The 20,260-nt window shown below is 34.2% G+C and overlaps 1 protein-coding gene across 1 annotated transcript in view; it reads right to left on the reverse strand.

The window, feature by feature from the left end:
* Positions 1-20,210, reverse strand: part of LOC143081090 (uncharacterized) — a 52,050-nt gene extending 31,840 nt beyond the window's left edge. The window contains exons 1-3 of the mRNA XM_076257326.1: positions 20,154-20,210; positions 17,841-18,275; positions 16,896-17,059 (exon numbers count right to left, since the gene is read on the reverse strand). Of these exons, the coding sequence (XP_076113441.1) occupies positions 16,896-17,059; positions 17,841-18,275; positions 20,154-20,181 (627 nt within the window). The 5' untranslated portion in view covers positions 20,182-20,210. The remainder of the gene's footprint in view (positions 1-16,895; positions 17,060-17,840; positions 18,276-20,153) is intronic.
* Between the last annotated feature and the right edge of the window lie 50 nt (positions 20,211-20,260).

Genomic DNA, 20,260 nt, shown 5'->3' on the forward strand with positions numbered 1-20,260 from the left:
ACAGTAACAGATTTCGATGTACTCTAATTGGTGACAAATGCTAGAAGTTTACACGCGGACAACTGCCGTTCTCCTCTACACTTATGAAGAAAGGAACTAAACGGAATAATATGTATTAAAACTCAAGATGACCAAATGTAGCTGCATTCGCTCATTTCCATTTACTACTTGAGAATGATTTGTAAACAACATATGATTAAGTAATAGAAATAAAGAACCAATTGGACGATGCTTACGAATTAGGGTTAAACGTCCAGTGACAAATATCATGTGCATATGAGAATGACAACACGTTATATGTACCCTGTGTTGGATTAGAAAGACACTTTCAGTCGGATTTGAGAACGTGCTACTTTGAACAGACACAAAAATTGAGGCTGATTGAAAACGTTAATAATAAATTCATGCGTATTCCAACGGCCAATCCATATCACACTATATTGAAGTGACACACCCTTCAATAAAATGCAAAGAAAGTCAAAATAAAAATGCTCTTACTAGTAAATCACAACCGAAATGAATGACAGACGGACATTTTTTACAAAACGTAATGAACAATTGAAATCAAGATATTTGAGGTTTGCGTTATTTCGCAAAGGTTTTCGTTAGAACGCAAAGGTTTGCGTTACAACGCAAAGGTCTGCGTTTTATCGCAAAGGTTTGCATTATAACGCAAAAGGTTTGCGTTGTAACGCAAATATAGGACGAAAATTTTTTAAAAAAATGTGTTGCGCTAATTCGCTTCTGTAGGATACTGTTGCACCGTATTATTATTATTATTTTTACTCAGGAACATTTCATTCTTAACTTTTTCTATAGGAAAATATAAAGGTAGCAAAAATAACTGTGGCTAAATTACTCTTAACCGACACAATTTCAATTGTCCAACCCATTAACAGACTGTATTCCCATAATTTTCACTAAAACGTGGTAATATTCACTTTTTATTACAATTATGAAATATTTACCAATGTAAATTTATGTTTTAGAACCAAAGTACTATTTTGTGTCCTTTAAATGATATCTGAAATTGTTTGTTCCGACTTTTATTTTAAAAAATGCTATGCGTATAAGCATAAATACTACATACTTGCGCGACGCCTTTTGATTTTACTGAAAACTGCGTAGACTATGAAATGTTTTTAGAAGTGGAAAATGTTCTATGATAGATATCATTTTGTCAGACAGTTTTCTTTTTTTGATTTGGTTCTTATAATATGCCAAAAATCTTTATATTTAATAGAGTTTAACATTAAATTGTGCGTTTTACTCTGAACAGACGTATAACCAACCCGATTAACAGACCAATCTCCCATATAGCCAGATACTCAATATAGATTAACCGACCAATCTCTCGGTTAGCCGAGTGTCGGCCGTGTAAAGGGCGTTCTACAGGATACCCTGTTGTATTTACATTATATATCTACTATAGGACGTTCTATAGGATCCCTATATTATTTTTTTATTATTTATATACTAAAGGGCGTTCTATCGGATCCCCTGGGCGGTCTACAGGATGCCCTGTTGATTGTTTTTTATGTTTATACTATAGGGCTTTCTATATGATCCCTTGGGCGGTCTGCAGGAAACTTTGGGCGGTCTGCAGGAATCTTTGTTTTTCAGCATAATATATGTACTATAGGAAGTTCTGTTGATTGTTTTTCATGTTTATACTAAAGAGCGTTCTACAGGATCCCTTGGTCGGTCTACAGAATACCCTGTTGTCTTTACATCATATATGTGCTATAGGACGTTCTATCAGACCCCCTGTTGATTGTTTGTTTATCATTTATATACTAAAGGGCGTTCAATAGGATCCCCTAGTTAGTCTACAGGATCCCCTTTTTTCTGAACATTATATATCTACTAAAGGACGTTCTATAGGATCCCCTATATTGTTTGTTTATTATTTACATACTAAAAGACGTTCTACCGGATCCCCTGGGCGGTCTACAGGATGCCCTGTTGATTGTTTTTTTATGTTTATACTATCGGACGTTCTACAGGATACCCTGGGAGGTCTACAGAATCCCCTTTTGTTAAAAAAAATATGCATCTGAGATAGGAAATTCAATAGGTTCCCCTGTTCTTTGTTTATTATTTATATATAATAGGGCGTTAATGATCCCTTGGGCGATCTGCAGGATCCCCTGTTTTCTCAACATTATATATCTATCATAGGACGTTCTATAGGATCCCCTGTTGATTGTTTTCATGTTTATACTATAGGGCGTTATAGGGGATCTCCTGTTGTCTGAGCATTATATATTCTTCAGGATCCCCTGTTTGATTTGTATGCATCTAGGATAGGACCTTCTATAGGTTCCTCTGTTTTTTTAAACATGTATCTACTTTACGTATATACTAGAGGGCGTTTTATAGGATCCCCTGTTGTTTGATAGTCGTGTATCTGCATGCTGGATCTCCCGTTGGTTGTTCATTATGTATTTATAATAGGGCGTTCTATAGGATTCCCTGGGTGGTCTATATGATCACGTATTGTTTAATAATCGTGCATCTGCTATAGGGCGTTCTTTAAGATCCCCGGGTCAGTCTATAGAATCTCTAGGTCGGTCTTTAGGAGCCCTGTTGTTTGTTCATAATGTATCTATTGGAGGGCATTCTACAGGATCCCCTGGGCGGTCTATAGGATTCCCTGTGGTTTAATAATTGTGTATCTGCTATAGGGTGTTCTATAGGATCCCGTTGTTTGGTAATCACGTATCTACTAGGGAGCGTTCTATGGGATCCCCTGTTGGGTCTATAGGATCACCTGTTGTGCAATATTCGTGTATCTGCTATAGGGCGTTCTATAGGATTCCCAGGGAGGTCTATAGGATCCCCTATTTGTTGTTCATGGATCTATAACAGGGTGTTCTATACGATACCCTGGGCGGTTTATTGGATCCCCAGGTCGGTCTTAGGATCCCCTCTTGTTTAAAAATCGTGCATCTGCTATAGGACGTTCTTTGTTATCCCTTTCAAAGGGGGCATATTGTTATTGTTCGTTTCTTTTTTTTTTCATTTCGTTTATAATATATCTTCTTAAGTGTATAATATATCTTATTGAATTAATAAGATATCTTATAAAGTATATAAGCTATCTTTTAAAGTTGATAAGATATCTTATAAAGAGTAAATTATATAAAATATCTTATATATTATATATTATATGAGATATTTTGTATAGTATATTAGATATCTCATATATTATATATGAGAGAGAGATTTTATATATCATTTGAAATATCTGATATATTATATGAGCTATCTTGAAGTTAGAATAAATAGTAAAACGGCTTGCCATATATACTCATTGAATCTATTATCATTAATAGACAGTACATCGTCAATATATCGGAAAGGGATATTAAAAGACGGGTCAATTTCTTTTCTCCTGTCTGTACAAATCCATAAGAATACGAAAACAAATAGAATTGGCATTGCGAGCAAAGGCGGATGTCATACTGTTGTCAAGTTTCCAGACGACATTGTCATTGCTAGGTTACCGTCAGCAATTTTGAAATAAAATTAATACTTAAAAAACTACCTACTGCTAGGTACATGTAGTTCTGAGGATCATACAAATTGTTGACACCTACTTTGTATATTGAATATCATGGTTCTATGCTCAGGAATACGAGAATTATATACAAAAAAACATTAAAAAAATACTGTTGACCAGTGTTTATAGTAATCGAGACCATCTTGGACCATCCCCTTATTAAAAAGCACAACTTTATATAATGGTTTACATTATGCCATAATTCCATAAAGATGAATGTGTCTATCCTTTTTCCGAGAACTTGTCGGGACAATAAAGTTATGGGGAAAAAGAAACGAAAAAGAAAAAAAAGACAACCAATAACAATATGCCCCCTCGACCTTTGAAAGGGACAACATAGAATGCCCTATAGCAGATGCAAGGTTATTAAACAACAAGGGATCATATAGACCGCTAAGGTATAAACAATAGGGGATCCTATAGACAGACCCGGGGATCCTATAGAACGCACTATAGAATATGCGCGATTATTAAACAAAAGGGGCTCCTATAGACCGCCCAGGGGATCGTATAGAACAACCTGTTATAGATATATGATGAACAACCAACAGGGGATCCTATAGACAGCACAGGGGATCGTATAAAATAACATGTTATAGATACATTATGAAAAAACAACATGGGATCCTATAGACCGCCCCGGGGATCCTTTAGAACGCCCTATAGCAGATACACAATTATTAAACCACAAGGGATCCTAAAGAACGCATATGGGAGCATATATATAACGCCCTCTAATAGATACATGATGAAACTACAGTGCTCCTATAGACCGACCCTGGGGTTTTATGGAACACCCTCTAGAAGAAACATGTGGAACAAACAACAGGGATCATATTCACCGACCTTGGGATCCTGTAGAACAACCTGTTATAGATACATGATGCACAACCAACAGGGGATCCTATAGACCGTTCGGAGAACCTATAGAACGCCCTATAACAGAAACGATTATAACACAACAGGTGATCCTATAGACCCAACAAGGGATCCCATAGAACGCTCTTTAGTAGATAAATCTAGTGAATACATGATAACCAAACAATGGGATCCTATAGAACGCCCCGGGGATCCTATAGAACGCCCTATACAGATAAACAACTATTAAACCACAGGGGATCATATTGATCTCCCATGGGAGCATATATATAACGCCCTCTAATAGATACATGATGAAACTACAGTGCTCCTATAGACCGACCCTGGGGTTTTATGGAACACCCTCTAGAAGAAACATGTTTAACAAACAACAGGGATCATATTCACTGACCTTGGGATCCTGTAGAACAACCTGATATAGATACATGATGCACAACCAACAGGGGATCCTATAGACCGTTCGGAGAACCTATGGAACGCCCTATAGCAGAAACGATTATAACACAACAGGTGATCCTATAGACCCACCAGGGGATCCCATAGAACGCTCTTTAGTATATAAATCTAGTGAATACATGATAACCAAACAATGGGATCCTATAAAACGCCCCGGGGATCCTATAGAACGCCCTATACAGATAAACAACTATTAAACCACAGGGGATCATATTGACCGCCCACGGGAGCATATATATATAACGCCCTCTAATAGATACATGATGAAAAAACGAAAGAGCTCCTATAGACCGACCCTGGGATTTTATGGAACACCCTCTAGAAAAAACATGTTGAACAAACAACATGCAGATGATCCTATGGACAGACCCGGGGATCCCAAAGAATTCCATTTAACAGATGCGCGATTATGAAACAATACAGGGTCCTATAGACCGTCCAGGGGATCCTATGGAACAACATGTTATAGATTCATGATTAACAACCAACAGGGGATCCTATAGACCGCCCCGGGGAACCTATAGAAGGCCTTATAGCAGATGCACGATTAAAACACAACAGGCGATCCTATAGACCCAACAGGGGATCCCATAGAACGCTCTCTAGTAGATAAATCTAGTGAATACATGATAACCAAACAATGGGATCCCATAGACCGCCCTGGGGTCCTATAGAACGCCCTATACAGATACACAACTATTTAACCACAGGGGATCATATCGACCGCCAATGGGAGCATATATATAACGCCCTCTAATATATACATGAAAAACAAACAACAGTCTAATCTATAGAACGACCCATAGTAGATATATAATATTCAAACAACAGGGGATCCTGTACAGCGTCCTTTAGTAGATATATAATGGTCAGACAACAGGGGATCCTGTAGACCGCCCAGGGAATCCTGTAGAACGCCCCTTAGTATATACACGATAAACAAACAATAGGGGATCATAAAGAACGTTCTATAGTAGATATATAATGTTCTGACAACAGTGGATCCTGTAGAATGCCCTTTAGTATATACATAATAAACAAACAATATATGGGATCCTATAAAACGTTCTATAGTAGATATATAATGTTCAGACAAAAGAGGATACTGTAGAACGCCCTTTAAAATAAACACTAACAACACCAACAGGGGACCCTATAGAACGTCCTATTTTAGATATATAACGTTGAGAAAACAGGAGATCCCAAGGGATCATAAAAGCCTTATAGTATATACATGAAAAACAAACTACAGGGGGACCTATAGAATTTCTTTTCTCAGATGCATAATTTTTAACAAAAAAGGATCCTATACACCGCCCTGGGGATCCTGTAGAACGACCTATAGTATAAACATGAAAAACAATCAATTGGGGGTCTTATAGAACGTCCTTATAGTATATATATATAATGTTCAGACAAAAGGGGATCGTGTAGACCGCCCAGTGAATGAACAACAAACAACAGGGGATCATATAGAACGTCTTATAGTAGATATATAATTTTGAGAAAACAGGGGATCCTGTAGAACGCCCTATAGTATACACTTGAATAACAATCAACAGGGGGGTCCTATTAACGTCTTATAGTAGATATATGATGTTTAGACAACAGGGGATCCTGTAGAACGCCCTATAGTATATACTTGAAAAATAAACAACAGGGGATCCTATAGAACGTCTTATAGTAGATAAATAACGTTGAGAAAACAGGGGATCTTGCAGACCACCCAGGGGATACTGTAGAACGCCCTATAATATAAACATGAACAACAAACAACAGGGGACTCTATAGAACGTCCTATAGTAGATATATCATGGTGAGAAAACAGGGGATCCTTTAGACCGCCTAGTGGATCCTGTAGAACGCCCTATAGTATACACTTGAAAAAACAAACAACAGGGGATCCTGTAGAACGTCTTATAGTAAATAAATAATGTTGAGAAAACTGGGGATCCCGCAGACCGCTCAGGGGATACTGTAGAACGCCATATAGTATAAACATGAACAACAAACAAGAGGGGGCCCTATAGAACGTCATATAGTAGATATATAATGTTGATAAAACAGGGGATCATGTAGAACGCCCTATAGTATACACTTGAAAAACAAACAACAGGGGATCCTATAGAACGTCTTATAGTAGATAAATAATGTTTGAGAAAACAGGGGATCCTGCAGACCCCCCCAGGGGATACTGTAGAACGCCCTATAGTATAAACATGAACAACAAACAACAGGGAATCATATAGAACGTCTTATAGTAGATATATAATGTTGAGAAAACAGGGGATCCTGCAAACCAACCAAGTGATCCTATAGAAAGCCTTATAGTATATACATGATAAATAAACAACAGGGAACATTTAGAAGGTTCTATCTTAAATGCATAATTTTCATAAACAACAGGGGACCCTGTAGACCGTCTAGGGGATCATGCAGAACGCCCTGTAGTATAGACTTGAAAAACAATCAACTGGGGGTCATATGAACGTCCTATAGTAGATATATGATGTTAAGACAACAGGGGATCCTTTAGAACGCCCTATAGTATATACTTGAAAAATAAACAACAGGGGATCCTATAGAACGTCTTATAGTAGATAAATAACGTTGAGAAAACAGGTTATCTTGCAGACCGCCCAGGGGATACTGTAGAACGCCCTATAATATAAACATGAACAACAAACAACAGGGGACCCTATAGAACGTCCTATATTAGATATATCATGTTGAGAAAACAGGGGATCCTGTAGAACGCCCTATAGTATACACTTGAAAAACAAACAACAGGGGATCCTGTAGAACGTCTTATAGTAAATAAATCATGTTGAGAAAACTGGGGATCCCGCAGACCGCTAAGGGGATACTGTAGAACGCCCTATAGTATAAACATGAACAACAAACAACAGGGGGTCCTATAGAACGTCATATAGTAGATATATAATGTTGAGAAAACAGGGGATCCTGTAGACCGCCTAGGGGATCCTGTAGAACGCCCTATTTTTTTTTTTTTTTTTAAGACTTGAAATACATTTATTGAAAATCACCTGATTACATTTTCCTTGTATAACTCAGGGAAGAATACACAAGGGGCCCTGTGTTTACAATGATCCAACGTCCAGGGATAAACGGTGGACTCTATCATAAAAAAAAATCTATTTAATATTTTTTTCCATACATAAGTTATACATTGATATTAATTACACAGATTGAGTTTGCGTATAAAATGTTCACAATATTCTACAGTAAATAAAATACATTAATAAAAGTCCCCCAAAACACACTACAATCTACACAATAATTTACCTTTACTTATATAATTGGCATTTAATTTTTTGTACTTTTAACACCTGGATTACATTGTTATGTGTCGGTCAGTGGTTTTATAGGTCACATGCTCGACCTTGTAAATGCGTGTATTGTATATTTCTATCGTTGGATGTATTATGTTCTAAAAAGGAAAAGAAAGTAAGTACAAATTATTTCGTCACTTACTTATGTATAAGATTTATTATAAGTTTTATTTCAGCTGCAAAATTTTCTTTTTTGGATGATAATGATTTGTCCATAGATTCAATTAAACTTCCCAGTTCCCGTTTTGCATATGCTATCAATTGGCTGGAAGTAAAACTTTTAGACTGATATTTGATTATATTCCTACATTTCCAAATAATCCATTTAACCGTATTCATAATCGTATTAGTTATGACATTGTACTTTTTTTTGTAATCGTACATTCCTAGCATGATAAGTTCTTCGCTCAATGGAATATATACTGTGTTATTTAGTACATTATATGTTTTAAGCGCATCAAAAATGTGTTCCCAAACAACCATTATAATGTTACAGTTGTGAAAAAGGTGTGTGAGAGTTTCGTTTTCTGTTTTACAAAAATGGCATTTGCCATTATTTGATTTGCCCATTCTAAATAGTTTTTGCTCCGTATAGATAATGTTATGAACAATTTTCCAGCTAATTTGATTTGCTTTCCTACAGGACATACTTTTATTTAAATTTATCCAGATCTTTTTCCACGGTAATTCCGAATTATACTGAATATTCCATTTTATTTGACAGTTTGGAACTATATCTAAATTTAACGAATATTGGATTAATTTCAAAGATATCTCACTTGGGATTACTACTTTATTCTGTTTATCGTAAAATTCAAATGTATTTTTAATATAATAACCATTTTTGGGGGGTTCTGGATCAACGTGGACGTTTTTTAGTCTGTCCTTGAACAATTTAGGAATAGCTAATTTCAGCCTTGCCCATTCCGAGATCCAGTTTCTCTTATCTTTAAGAGTATTGTATATAAAGTTGTCGCTTTTGATGTTTTTCGTTTCTTCATCCCAAATATCTTTTATTGTATGAATTCCACTTTTTCCGAAGTTAGGGAAAAAAATAGGTTTTTTATTGTATTGAATTTTTATGTTTCCAAAAAGTTGTTGGTTTAGGATATCGTTTTTATTTATTGGACTTTGTATACTTAAAAATTTTGACCACGTTTTAATTAACTCAAGATAGTATTTTGGAAAATTTTCCATTTGCAATCCTCGTAAGTCCGAACACTTTGCTAAAAAATTATTACAATTATATTTGATATCAAACTTCTGTAGCCACCATTTGGCTATTGTGTTCCAGTTATCGGTTTTTGATCTTAAAATCTTTTGCATACTTTTGATTTGTTTGGATTTAATGAACGAGTCTATATTGATCATACCAATCCCCCCTTCTTCTAACGGTAAGCAACACACGTCCCTTTTAATTAAATTTACTTTCCCCTCCCATATAAAACTCCACATGACATTGTTTATTTCTTTTTTATATTTTTCAGGTATACCTCGCATTTCGATTTCGAACCCTATTTTAGAAATGATCAATGATTTTAATATTAAGACTCTGCCCTTCAATGTTAGGTCACGAGATTTCCAAACCTCCAGACACGCCTTAATCTTCTTTATTTTTTCTAACCATATAGCTTCTATATCAACACTATATCCATGCATGACTCCCAATGCTTTAATTGGTTCGCTAGACCACCTAATTTTTTTATATTTTGGTGTTTTATTTTTCCAACGACCCAAATATACCCCTACAGTCTTTTCATAATTTATCTTAGCACCCGATGCTTTCTCATATATTTCTAAAACCTTGAATGTTTCCTCTATTGATTCCTCTGTTCTATTAAAAAATTGTGTATCGTCTGCAAACATGTTAATCTTAACCTCTTTCTTTTCATTTTCTATGTCAGGGTGGGGTAAATTTATTCCTTGAATTTTCGGATTAGCCCTAATTGTGGCTGCCATCGGCTCTGCTTGTAAAATGTAAAGCATCGGCGATATTGGACAGCCCTGACGGATTGATCTAGAAATTGGGACGTATCTTGATTGAAAACCGTTAGTCATTAAACAAGTTTTAGCATTTTTTAGTAACATTTTAACCCATTCCCGAAAATTTTCCCCAAATTGAAATTTTTCTAAACATGCATCTAACCATTCCCATTCTGCATAGTCAAAAGCTTTTGTTTGATCAAGAAAAAGGATTGATCCTTCCTCGTCTTCCATATCTATAAAATCGAAAATATCTTGCAGCATTCTATTAGAATCAAAAATATTTCTGCCCTTAACAAACCCTTTTTGATCTGTTTTTATAATTGATGGTAGAACTATTTTCAAACGTTCAGCCAGAATTTTTGAGCAAATTTTATAGTCTACATTTAATAATGTTATAGGTCGCCAGTTTTTAATATCCTCCCTCTCCCCACTTTTATATAATAGGCTTATCATTCCAAGTCTCTGCGATTCGGAAAGTGTTTTATCAAAAAAGGTTTCTTTTAATATTTGCGTAAGCTCATCCTGTATCAAAAACCAATATTCCTGATAAAATTCTGCAGTTATGCCATCTTCCCCTGGTGATTTATCCCTTTTCATTAATTTAATTGCTTTGAAAATTTCATCTTTTGTAATTTCACTATCACATAACCGTTTTTCTGCTTCAGATAGAGTTTTACTTACATTATATAGTAATTTTTCCCCAGCCTCTCTATTACAACCCCCCGAGGTAAAAAGTTTCTCATAATATTTTAATTGCTCGCCTAAGATTTCATTAATATTATTTTTGTATGTGCCATTTTCGGCTTTTATTTTTGACCACAGTTTTTCTTTTCCTCGTTTTTGTTCTAATCTGAAAAAATAATTTGTGGATTTTTCACCTTTTTCATACCAATTTATTTTTGATCTTATGCGTGCTGCTTCTGCTTTTTGTTCGTAATATTTATATATATCTTTTTTTAGTTTTTCAACCTCATTCAGATTTTTTTGTGTTCCATCATTTTCTAACAGATTTTCTAATTTATCTTCCCAATTTTTAACTTCATTTTCATTTAATCTAAGTTTCTTTGAAACCGTTATTGTTATGTCCTTTATTTTAGTTTTTGTTAAATCCCAGAACTCCTTTTTATCTTTAAAATTATTTATGTTAAGTTTCCAAGATTTCCAAAATGTTTCAAAAGTATTTTTGAAAAGGTCGGTTTTAATTATACTATTGTTCATTTTCCAGTAACCCGGGCCTCTTTCTGGTTCGACGATGTTCATAGTAATCGTTAAGCCGTCGTGATCGCTGAAGGGAAAATAAACAATTTTTGCATTGTTTACTCTACAATCGATATTCTCACTGGTGAATATATAATCTATTCTCGAGTATGATTGACCCCTTGAAAATGTATATTGTTTTTTGTTTGGATATCTGAGACGCCAAATGTCCGTCAATTCATTTTTTTCAATGAAATTTTTTAGTTCATAATTTCCCGCATCTTCACGTTTGGGCATATGTTTTCTATCTAATTTCCTATTTAGACAACAATTAAAATCTCCCATAACGTAATTCACAATATCATTTTCTTTATCTATTTTTAACTTATTAAAGAAGTGTTTTCTTTCTATGCCATTATTAGGGGCGTAGACATTAAAAATTCTAATAGTTTCGTTTGAGTCTAATTTGAATTCAACTATTAATTTCCTTCCCTCTGCATCTTTATATTTTTCAGTAATGTTTATATCTAAATTTGGTTTCACTAAAATTGCTACCCCTTTGGAAACGGAAGTCCCGTTACACCAAAAACTTAAACCTCCCCATTCTTTTTTCCATTCATTTTCAACAAATTTTGTGCAATGAGTTTCTTGCAAACATATAAAATCAAAATTCTTTTTTTGACACCATTGAAATAATGCATTTCGTTTTGACTTATCTCCCATACCGTTTGCGTTTAATGAAACTAAACGAATAGACATACTTTATGGGGAAAATATATATTTATATTATTGTCTTCAAAATTCTGAATATTTAGTTTGCTATACACCGATTTCATTTATGTTATACAACATAATAAAAGTCCAACCTATATTCAATATATTTACAATAAATGAATTTGCATGTACACTTGCTATGCAATTTTTTTTAGAGTTATCTCCCATACCATATATTTCATATATAATTATTATCTGCCTACTTATTTCACCAACAAATACACATATTTGTATCACTAACATAATACAGTTCAAAAATTTTCCAAAATATTTACAATAAATGCAAGATTTTGCATACACAATAATAGCATGTATTTTTTGTAAGTTTTTCATTATATGATAAAAATTTATAATAATATATTATATACAATTATATACAATTATATAGAACGCCCTATTGTATACACTTAAAAAACAAACAACAGGGGATCCTATAGAACGTCTTATAGTAGATACATATTGTTTGAGAAAACAGGGGATCCTGCAGACCGCCAAGGGGATACTGTAGAACGCCCTATAGTATAAACATGAACAACAAACAACAGGAGGGGGGGTCTATAGAACGTCCTATAGTAGATATATAATAATCTTGAGAAAACAGAGGATCCTGCAGACCGCCCAGGGGATACTGTAGAACGCCCTATAGTATAAACATGAACAACAAACAACAGGGGACCCTATAGAACGTCTTATAGTAGATAAATAATGTTGAGAAAAGAGAAGATCCTGCAGACCAACCAAGGGATCCTATAGACAGCCTTATAGTATATACATGATAAACAAACAACAGGGGAACCTATTGAAAGTATTATCTTAAATGCATAATTGTTATAAACAGGGTATCCTGTAGATCGCTCAGGTATTCTGTAGAACGCCCTATAGTATATACTTGAAAAACAAACAACATGGGATCCTGTAGAACGTCTTATAGTAAAAAATAATGTTGAGAAAACAGGGGATCCCCCAGACCGACCAAGGGATCCCGTAGAAAGTCTTATAGTATATACTTGATAAACAAACAACAGGGGAACCTATAGAACGTCTTGTAGAAGATATATAATGTTGAGAAAACAGGGGATCCTGTAGACCGCCTAGGGGACCCTGTAGAACGCCCTATAGTATACACTTGAAAAACAAACAACAGAGGATCCTGTAGAACGTCTTATAGTAGATATATAATGTTGAGAAAACAGGGGATCCTGTAGACCGCCTATGGGATCCTGTAGAACGCCCTATAGTATACACTTGAAAAACAAACAACAGGGGATCCTGTAGAACGTTCTCTTAGCCTAATAGATATGTCAAAAACAAACAATAGGGTATCCTATAGAACGTTCTGTAGTTTATGTATAATTTTGAGAAAACAGGGGATCCCACAGACCAACCAAGGGATCCAGTAGAGAGTCCTCTAGTATAAACATGATAAACAAACAACAGGGGATTCTATAGAACGTTCTCTTAGCCTAGTAGATACATCAGAAACAAACAATATGGTATCCTAAAGAACGTTCTATAGTTAATATATTATATTCAGACAACAGGGGATCATCAGGAGAACACGCCCTTTAGTATATTCATGATAAACAAACAATATGGGATCCTATATACATTTTTTCCAAAATTACAGGGCCCATAAAGGGCATAGAATCAGATACAATTAATTTACATAATTGGTAACAACAACAATCATAGAGGCATATACATATATATTTGGAATATAAGCATTGGTCAGAATCAAGCCAAAAACCACATATATATTGTGAATAAAAGAATAATAAAATTACATTATATATGTATTTATTCTCAAATTTTTTACTTGACTTAGTGTCAGTGTTCATATCTGATCTCCTTAATTAAAAAAAGTCACCAATATAACAGCCCAGTTTTTCCATAAGAGTAACATTTTCTTGGGTCAAGAGCCATTAGAAGATTTATTTAAATTTATAAAATTATAACAATTGTTAGAAATGTCTTGGAAAAAATCGTCCCTTTGGATATCATAAACTGGGCATTCTAATAAAAAATGAAGCTCATCTTCAACTTTTCCGAGTGAGCAATTAGAACAAAGACGCTTAGATCTTTCTACATGTTTTTTTGAATTTCTGTTTGTCTCAATTTTTAAAGAGTGAGCGCTTATTCTTAATTTACAAATTGACTGTCTTTTTTTAAGTCCTGTAATTCTAAATATTTTTCTTTTTTAAAACAATTTTTTCCCTTTTTCGGAGTTAATTGTTTGATACTTCAGTTTATTCCAAAATGTGAAATTACTTTTACATAGTTTATTTTTAACATACTGACATAAAGAACCAATTGATTGGTCAAAATTTGGTAATTCAATCTCTCTGAATATAATCTATACTAGATTACCATGTATTTACATTAGAACTATGTAACTGTATGTTTACAACATATAAATGCATCAAATAATAATCCTTCTTTCAAACGTTCCAGTATATGGCAATATTTTAACATTGATAAAATTATAGTAAAATACATAGGAAATCTACCAATCTCTGACAATACAGCTATATTACTTGACTTTCTGTTTACACCAAGAATTTATTTCATAAATTTGGTATGAGCTTTTTCAGAAGAATCCTGACCAAAAACTTGTTCCTATAGAACGTTCTATACTATATATAGTTGATATATAATATTCAGACAACAAGGGATCCTGTAAAATGCCCAGGGGGATCCTGTAGAACGTCCTTTAGTGTATACATGATAAACAAACAATAAAAGGGATCCTATAGAACGTTTTGTAGTAGATATATAAGGTTCAGACAACAGGGGATCATGTAGAACGACCAGGGGATCCTGTAGAACGCCCTAACAGTAGCTTTATCATAAACAAGTAACAATGGTTCCTATAGAACGTCCAGCTATAGTAGAATGGTCAGACAACAGGGGGTCACATTACAGATTCGTTTCTTTAAACGCAGACCAGTTTTAACACCCTCTCACACTCCTGTAAAGCCTTAGTACGTGTAACATGTTTAACATGTGTAAGCTACATTTTTTTTCAATTTGCCTACATAAAAATACTCTTTTAAACGGATAATAAAAATATTATTAACTCCATAGTATAAGATCTAAAGCCATGGGACCACGTGCATGTGACATTTGCAGATCTTTACAACATAATTAAGGCACTAAGTCCTACTGTTTATCATATCTATATGAAATGTATCATGTGTATTTTAAAAAGGAATCTGTATATATATATTTGTACTATGATATATGCTACTGTAATGCGGTACATTTTCCTTTTTTTCATGTGATTAAAAAAAAAAAAAAGAAGCAAATTCACCGTGTTACATGAAAGTTAACGATTTTGAATCGTTTTTTTTTTTAATAGTTGTACATGTTGAGAATATTCTATTTTTAGAATAAGTATTTTCAGAATCGTTTATAAATAGCCTATAAATAGAATATGCATAATTCATGAATCGTGACGTAGGGCGGTCTACGGGATCCCTTCTTCCGCTTACCGTTTATTTCCAACTTTTTATCGCACGAACTTTGTGATTGGATTTTACGAAAAAATGAGGCGAAAGACACCCATTTTTTATTTGATCATTAGGAAGATTTATGAAAACAGTTTCTAAAAAGGTATCACTCAAAGGCATTGAAATTCTAGTTTGATTCAAATTTTGGGGGGATATGTGACATGTTCACCCCACTTTTTGCAATATTTTATGGTAAATAAATGCAGAATGTTGCCATGGATACACATAAAAGGAATTATTTTTCACCCTTTTAACTTTTGAAAATCAAATCTAAGGACGATACTGATTACATACATATGCACAGTACAACACAAACAGTTAGGTTACTGTATTAGAAATCCAGGAATAGGAGATTATAAAACATTTTGTGGCTCATTTTTAATTTTAATTTCTAATTGTGGAGTGCTACCTTAGACCTATTTCCGGGTTTGTACTATGAGCAACACGACGGGTGTCACATGTAAAGCAGGATCTACTTTCCCTTCCGGTGCACCTTAGATCATCGCCAGTTCGATGGGGTTTGTGTTGCTCAGTCTATAATAATTATATTTTCTATTTTGTGTTTTGTTTACTATTGTTTGTCATTTGTCTTTTTCATTTTAAGCCATCTTATTTCCATCTATTAGTTTGAATGTATCTCTCTCTTGTTCAATTTCTTTTTTATATGATAGGTAGGCCTATGTTGTCATGGTCTGAGTTTGTTTTAGATCCTATTCATAAGCAGTGAGACGCATCAGCTTCCAATTCTTTTAGTTTGCGTCTAGATTCGGAACAGACAGAACCAGTTGATAACATGCAAAGCGAGCGCACACTTGAGCATCCTTATTATTTTTATTTCATAATGCCTTGTACCAAGTCAGGGAAATGGCCATTGTTTTATTATAGTTCGTTTCTGTGTGTGTTACATTTTAATGTTGTGTTTCTGTTGTGTCGTAGTTCTCTTATATTTGATGCGTTTCCCTCAGTTTTAGTTTGTAACTCGGATTTGTTTTTTTCTCTATAGATTTATGAATTTCGAACAGTGGTATACTACTGTTGCCTTTATTTAATATGATGGGTATTGAAAGCAAAATACTATGTTCTGAGGAGGAACCTTCTCACGGTTTGTATTTCCGTAAATATCCTATTGAACATGATATATCTGATTTATTACATCTAGTGGTAGGAAAATCTTACCTCACTTTCTTTCCTTTTATCTGTTATTTGAAACCGTTCTTTATCACTGAATGTCACACCAGCTAGGTAATTAAACATACCATCTATGAACGTAGTTTTACCTGCACCAGTTGGACCAAGAAGCAAGACAACCCTTTCATCTTGGAGTTGATGATTAGTTTTAACTGAAACAATACTTAGATACATAGTTAATCAAAATTTAATAGCTAGTAGTATAAGATTAATTGGGATTTGCAAGCATTATTCTTTTTAGTATTTTATAAGTAGATTCCTATTTGTCTGGATTTTCAGGCATATTAAACTCAATTCAACCAAGAACTATTTAATATTTTGTCAAGCTACCCAGAAATATGTCAATTATTACCTGAAGAATCTGTATTAGTTTGTGTTGAAACAATGTCTCTTTTTTTTATATTTTTCGATTTTTCTTTTCATTTACAAAAACAAATTAAATAAGACAAAGACCGATAGACAAATAAACTCATCATAGATACAAGGATTGAAATATTGTATATACGCCAGACGCGCGTTTCGTCTACAATGACTCATCAGTAACGCTCGAATCAAAACTGTTAAAACGGCAAAATAAAGTACGAAGTTGAAGAGCATTGCGAACCAAAAGTTCCTAAAAGTTTTGCGAAATACAGCTAAGGTAATCTATTCCTGAGGTATACAAAACACGACATAGAAAACTAAAGATCTAGCAACACATACCCCTGAATAAACGGTGGTGATCTCAGGTTGTCTTTTTGGGTGGTGTTACTACTATAAACTGTAATGTGGTAATTGATATCACGTGATTAACCATCACGCAATAGCAGATTGGCATTTGACCATTTTCTAACCCTAATACACTACCAAATTTATAAACCATCGTTCATGTTTATTTTTCTAATCCGGAAACTTGACCAATATTACCCTTAAAATACTAGCTTTTCAACTTACTGATTGATAAACTCTTAGTAGTCCTGATATGTTCGTCTATGAACATTTTTGGTTTGAAGATCTTTTTTTTCATAATCGGATTAGATTCACCAGACTGCTCGATCTCATCTGATAGTTCAACAATTGAACTAATTGCAGACTTGTTTGTCCTTATGTCAATAGTGTACATTTTTTCATCATTTTGAGTGCCGTGTTTCACTAATAAAATCAAAATTCGATAGTTAGTATCAGGTTGAAGATTTGTCAGCTCAATTTCATGATTCACACAATAGATATGTTCAAAATCCGTCTTATCTGAATCGCCGATTTTATATTTGACAAGATATTTTGGACCAGCTTCTTTGGATGGTTCCCATTGAACTGTGATTGAGTTGGTTGTTACATCAACTGGTCCAATTGTATTTGGTTTCTCATCAGCGTTGAGTTGTGCTTTTCCTGTTATAAAGGAAGAAATAACAATTACGATGTAAGACAATAGGGCATATCTTGCCTATGATTGTATTACGAATAATAAAATACGACAAAAACAATATGTCTGACTACAATTATTTCTAACCTGATAAATAATATAATAGTGGAGAATGATGAAATACCAATACCATAATACAAGTCCCTGTATTGAACCGGTCCGGGTTCGAACCCTCGATTTCTCGAACTCGCGGTGAACACGATTCCACGAGACCACCAATGCGACTTTGTTATAAAGAAGAGATAAATGGATCTTAATTTAAATTTATCAAACAGAAAACAGAAAACAATTATATGGCGGAAAAGATGGTCTTTTCCAAATGGAGGTAAATCATATGGTATCCAAATAATGCATCGATCCCTAACATCACTGAGGAGACATTAATTGTCGAATCCGGATGTGGTTTACAAATTTTTGCTCCTGATGTTTGCGGTATACCATATTTTCACCAAAGATTATGATTTGTTAACAAAATTAAGCAAACGTTAACTGGTCTTGACGTATTTCTTAATTCAAATGCCTTCCAAAATTTTATTATAGCACAATTCTAATAATTATGACTAAGTCTTGTCTAATGATGGGTGATGCCTTTTTGCATGCATAGTAGAAAAAGCCTAGTCTGTCGACACACACACGGTCTCAATCCTTTTCGTGTTCACGTAATTCTCTCGTTTTGGGTGATACCTTGATATATTTCATTTATTTTCTGTTAGTATTTCATGTAAGATTTTCGGATTTTTGACTTTAGAGTCGAATATCAAAGGATATTATTTTTAAATGTCATATACAATATAAAAACCAGAAGATGTGGTATGGATGCCAATGAGACAGGCCTCCGCCAGAGACCAAATGACATAAAAGTTCAACTATTTGTCACCGCACGGTTTTCAACAATGACCGCTCGAAATCACTATGATATCCTACAATCCGGGTTTTCACTGTGTGCCTAGCTTGAATAATTAGTTTAAACATATTTGTTTATAGTAGATTGGGAAACAAGATATTGCAAAATTGAAAACAACACGTTTAATGATTGATTTAATGCGTCCGAAGCGCTTCTGTGGAGTTATCTTCATCAGGAACGCTCAAAGCCAAACATTTGAAAGCCGAGGATGTATAAGTACCGAAACCGTTGAAGAGCTATATGTCAGAAATACCTAAATAAATAGCCAAATTCATCAAAAGTCAACTTTGCCTGAGGAAGTTGAAACCTAAGTGTCTTAATAATTTTAAAATTTATAAACGGACAATGCAACTTATATTAACCCCTCTCCACTCTGCGGGTGCTAGTGCGGCCTTGAAGCGGCATAAGTCTATTCTTTTTAGAAATCTACATGGGTGTCTTTTACATTCAAGAGATAACACGGGTCCGCCATTTATCGTCCTCTTCCGACGGGCTACCGTCGTTTCCCCTAGATCCTACTCGCAAATGGTGTCGTGGAAGAGCCGAACAAAATTCAGTCGGAACGCTGATCGAACAAGGAACCTTTGTGTAAGTAGTTTGATGGGCAAACCACTACACCAAGGTTCTCCTTGAATAATTATCTTAGTGACTATTTATTGTTGTAATCGACGTAAGCCATGTCTATACTTATTTTAATTTATTTCATTTGAACCGTGGTGGATAGTTGTTTTATTGGTAATTACACGAATCACCTTTTTTTCATAATATGAATTAATTCCTAAAATGAATTTAAAACTATGTTTAATATGCTTACAAACGAACTGAAGTCACAATGTTATTCTGTTTTTACATCTAAAATACTATCCGCAAATATCTAGAAGTAAAGTAAAAGTTTATTTTTACATGTATAAAACATAACTTATGGTATAAGCAATCTTACCACTTAGCCAGGTCATCAAATTTCCCATAACAAAAACTATCTAAGTTTTAACCTTTATTATGACTCGATCAAAATGAATCGGATATATATGTATTAGACTTTCATAA

Source organism: Mytilus galloprovincialis, chromosome 6, assembly GCF_965363235.1.
Source record: "Mytilus galloprovincialis chromosome 6, xbMytGall1.hap1.1, whole genome shotgun sequence".
NCBI lineage: Eukaryota > Metazoa > Mollusca > Bivalvia > Mytilida > Mytilidae > Mytilus > Mytilus galloprovincialis.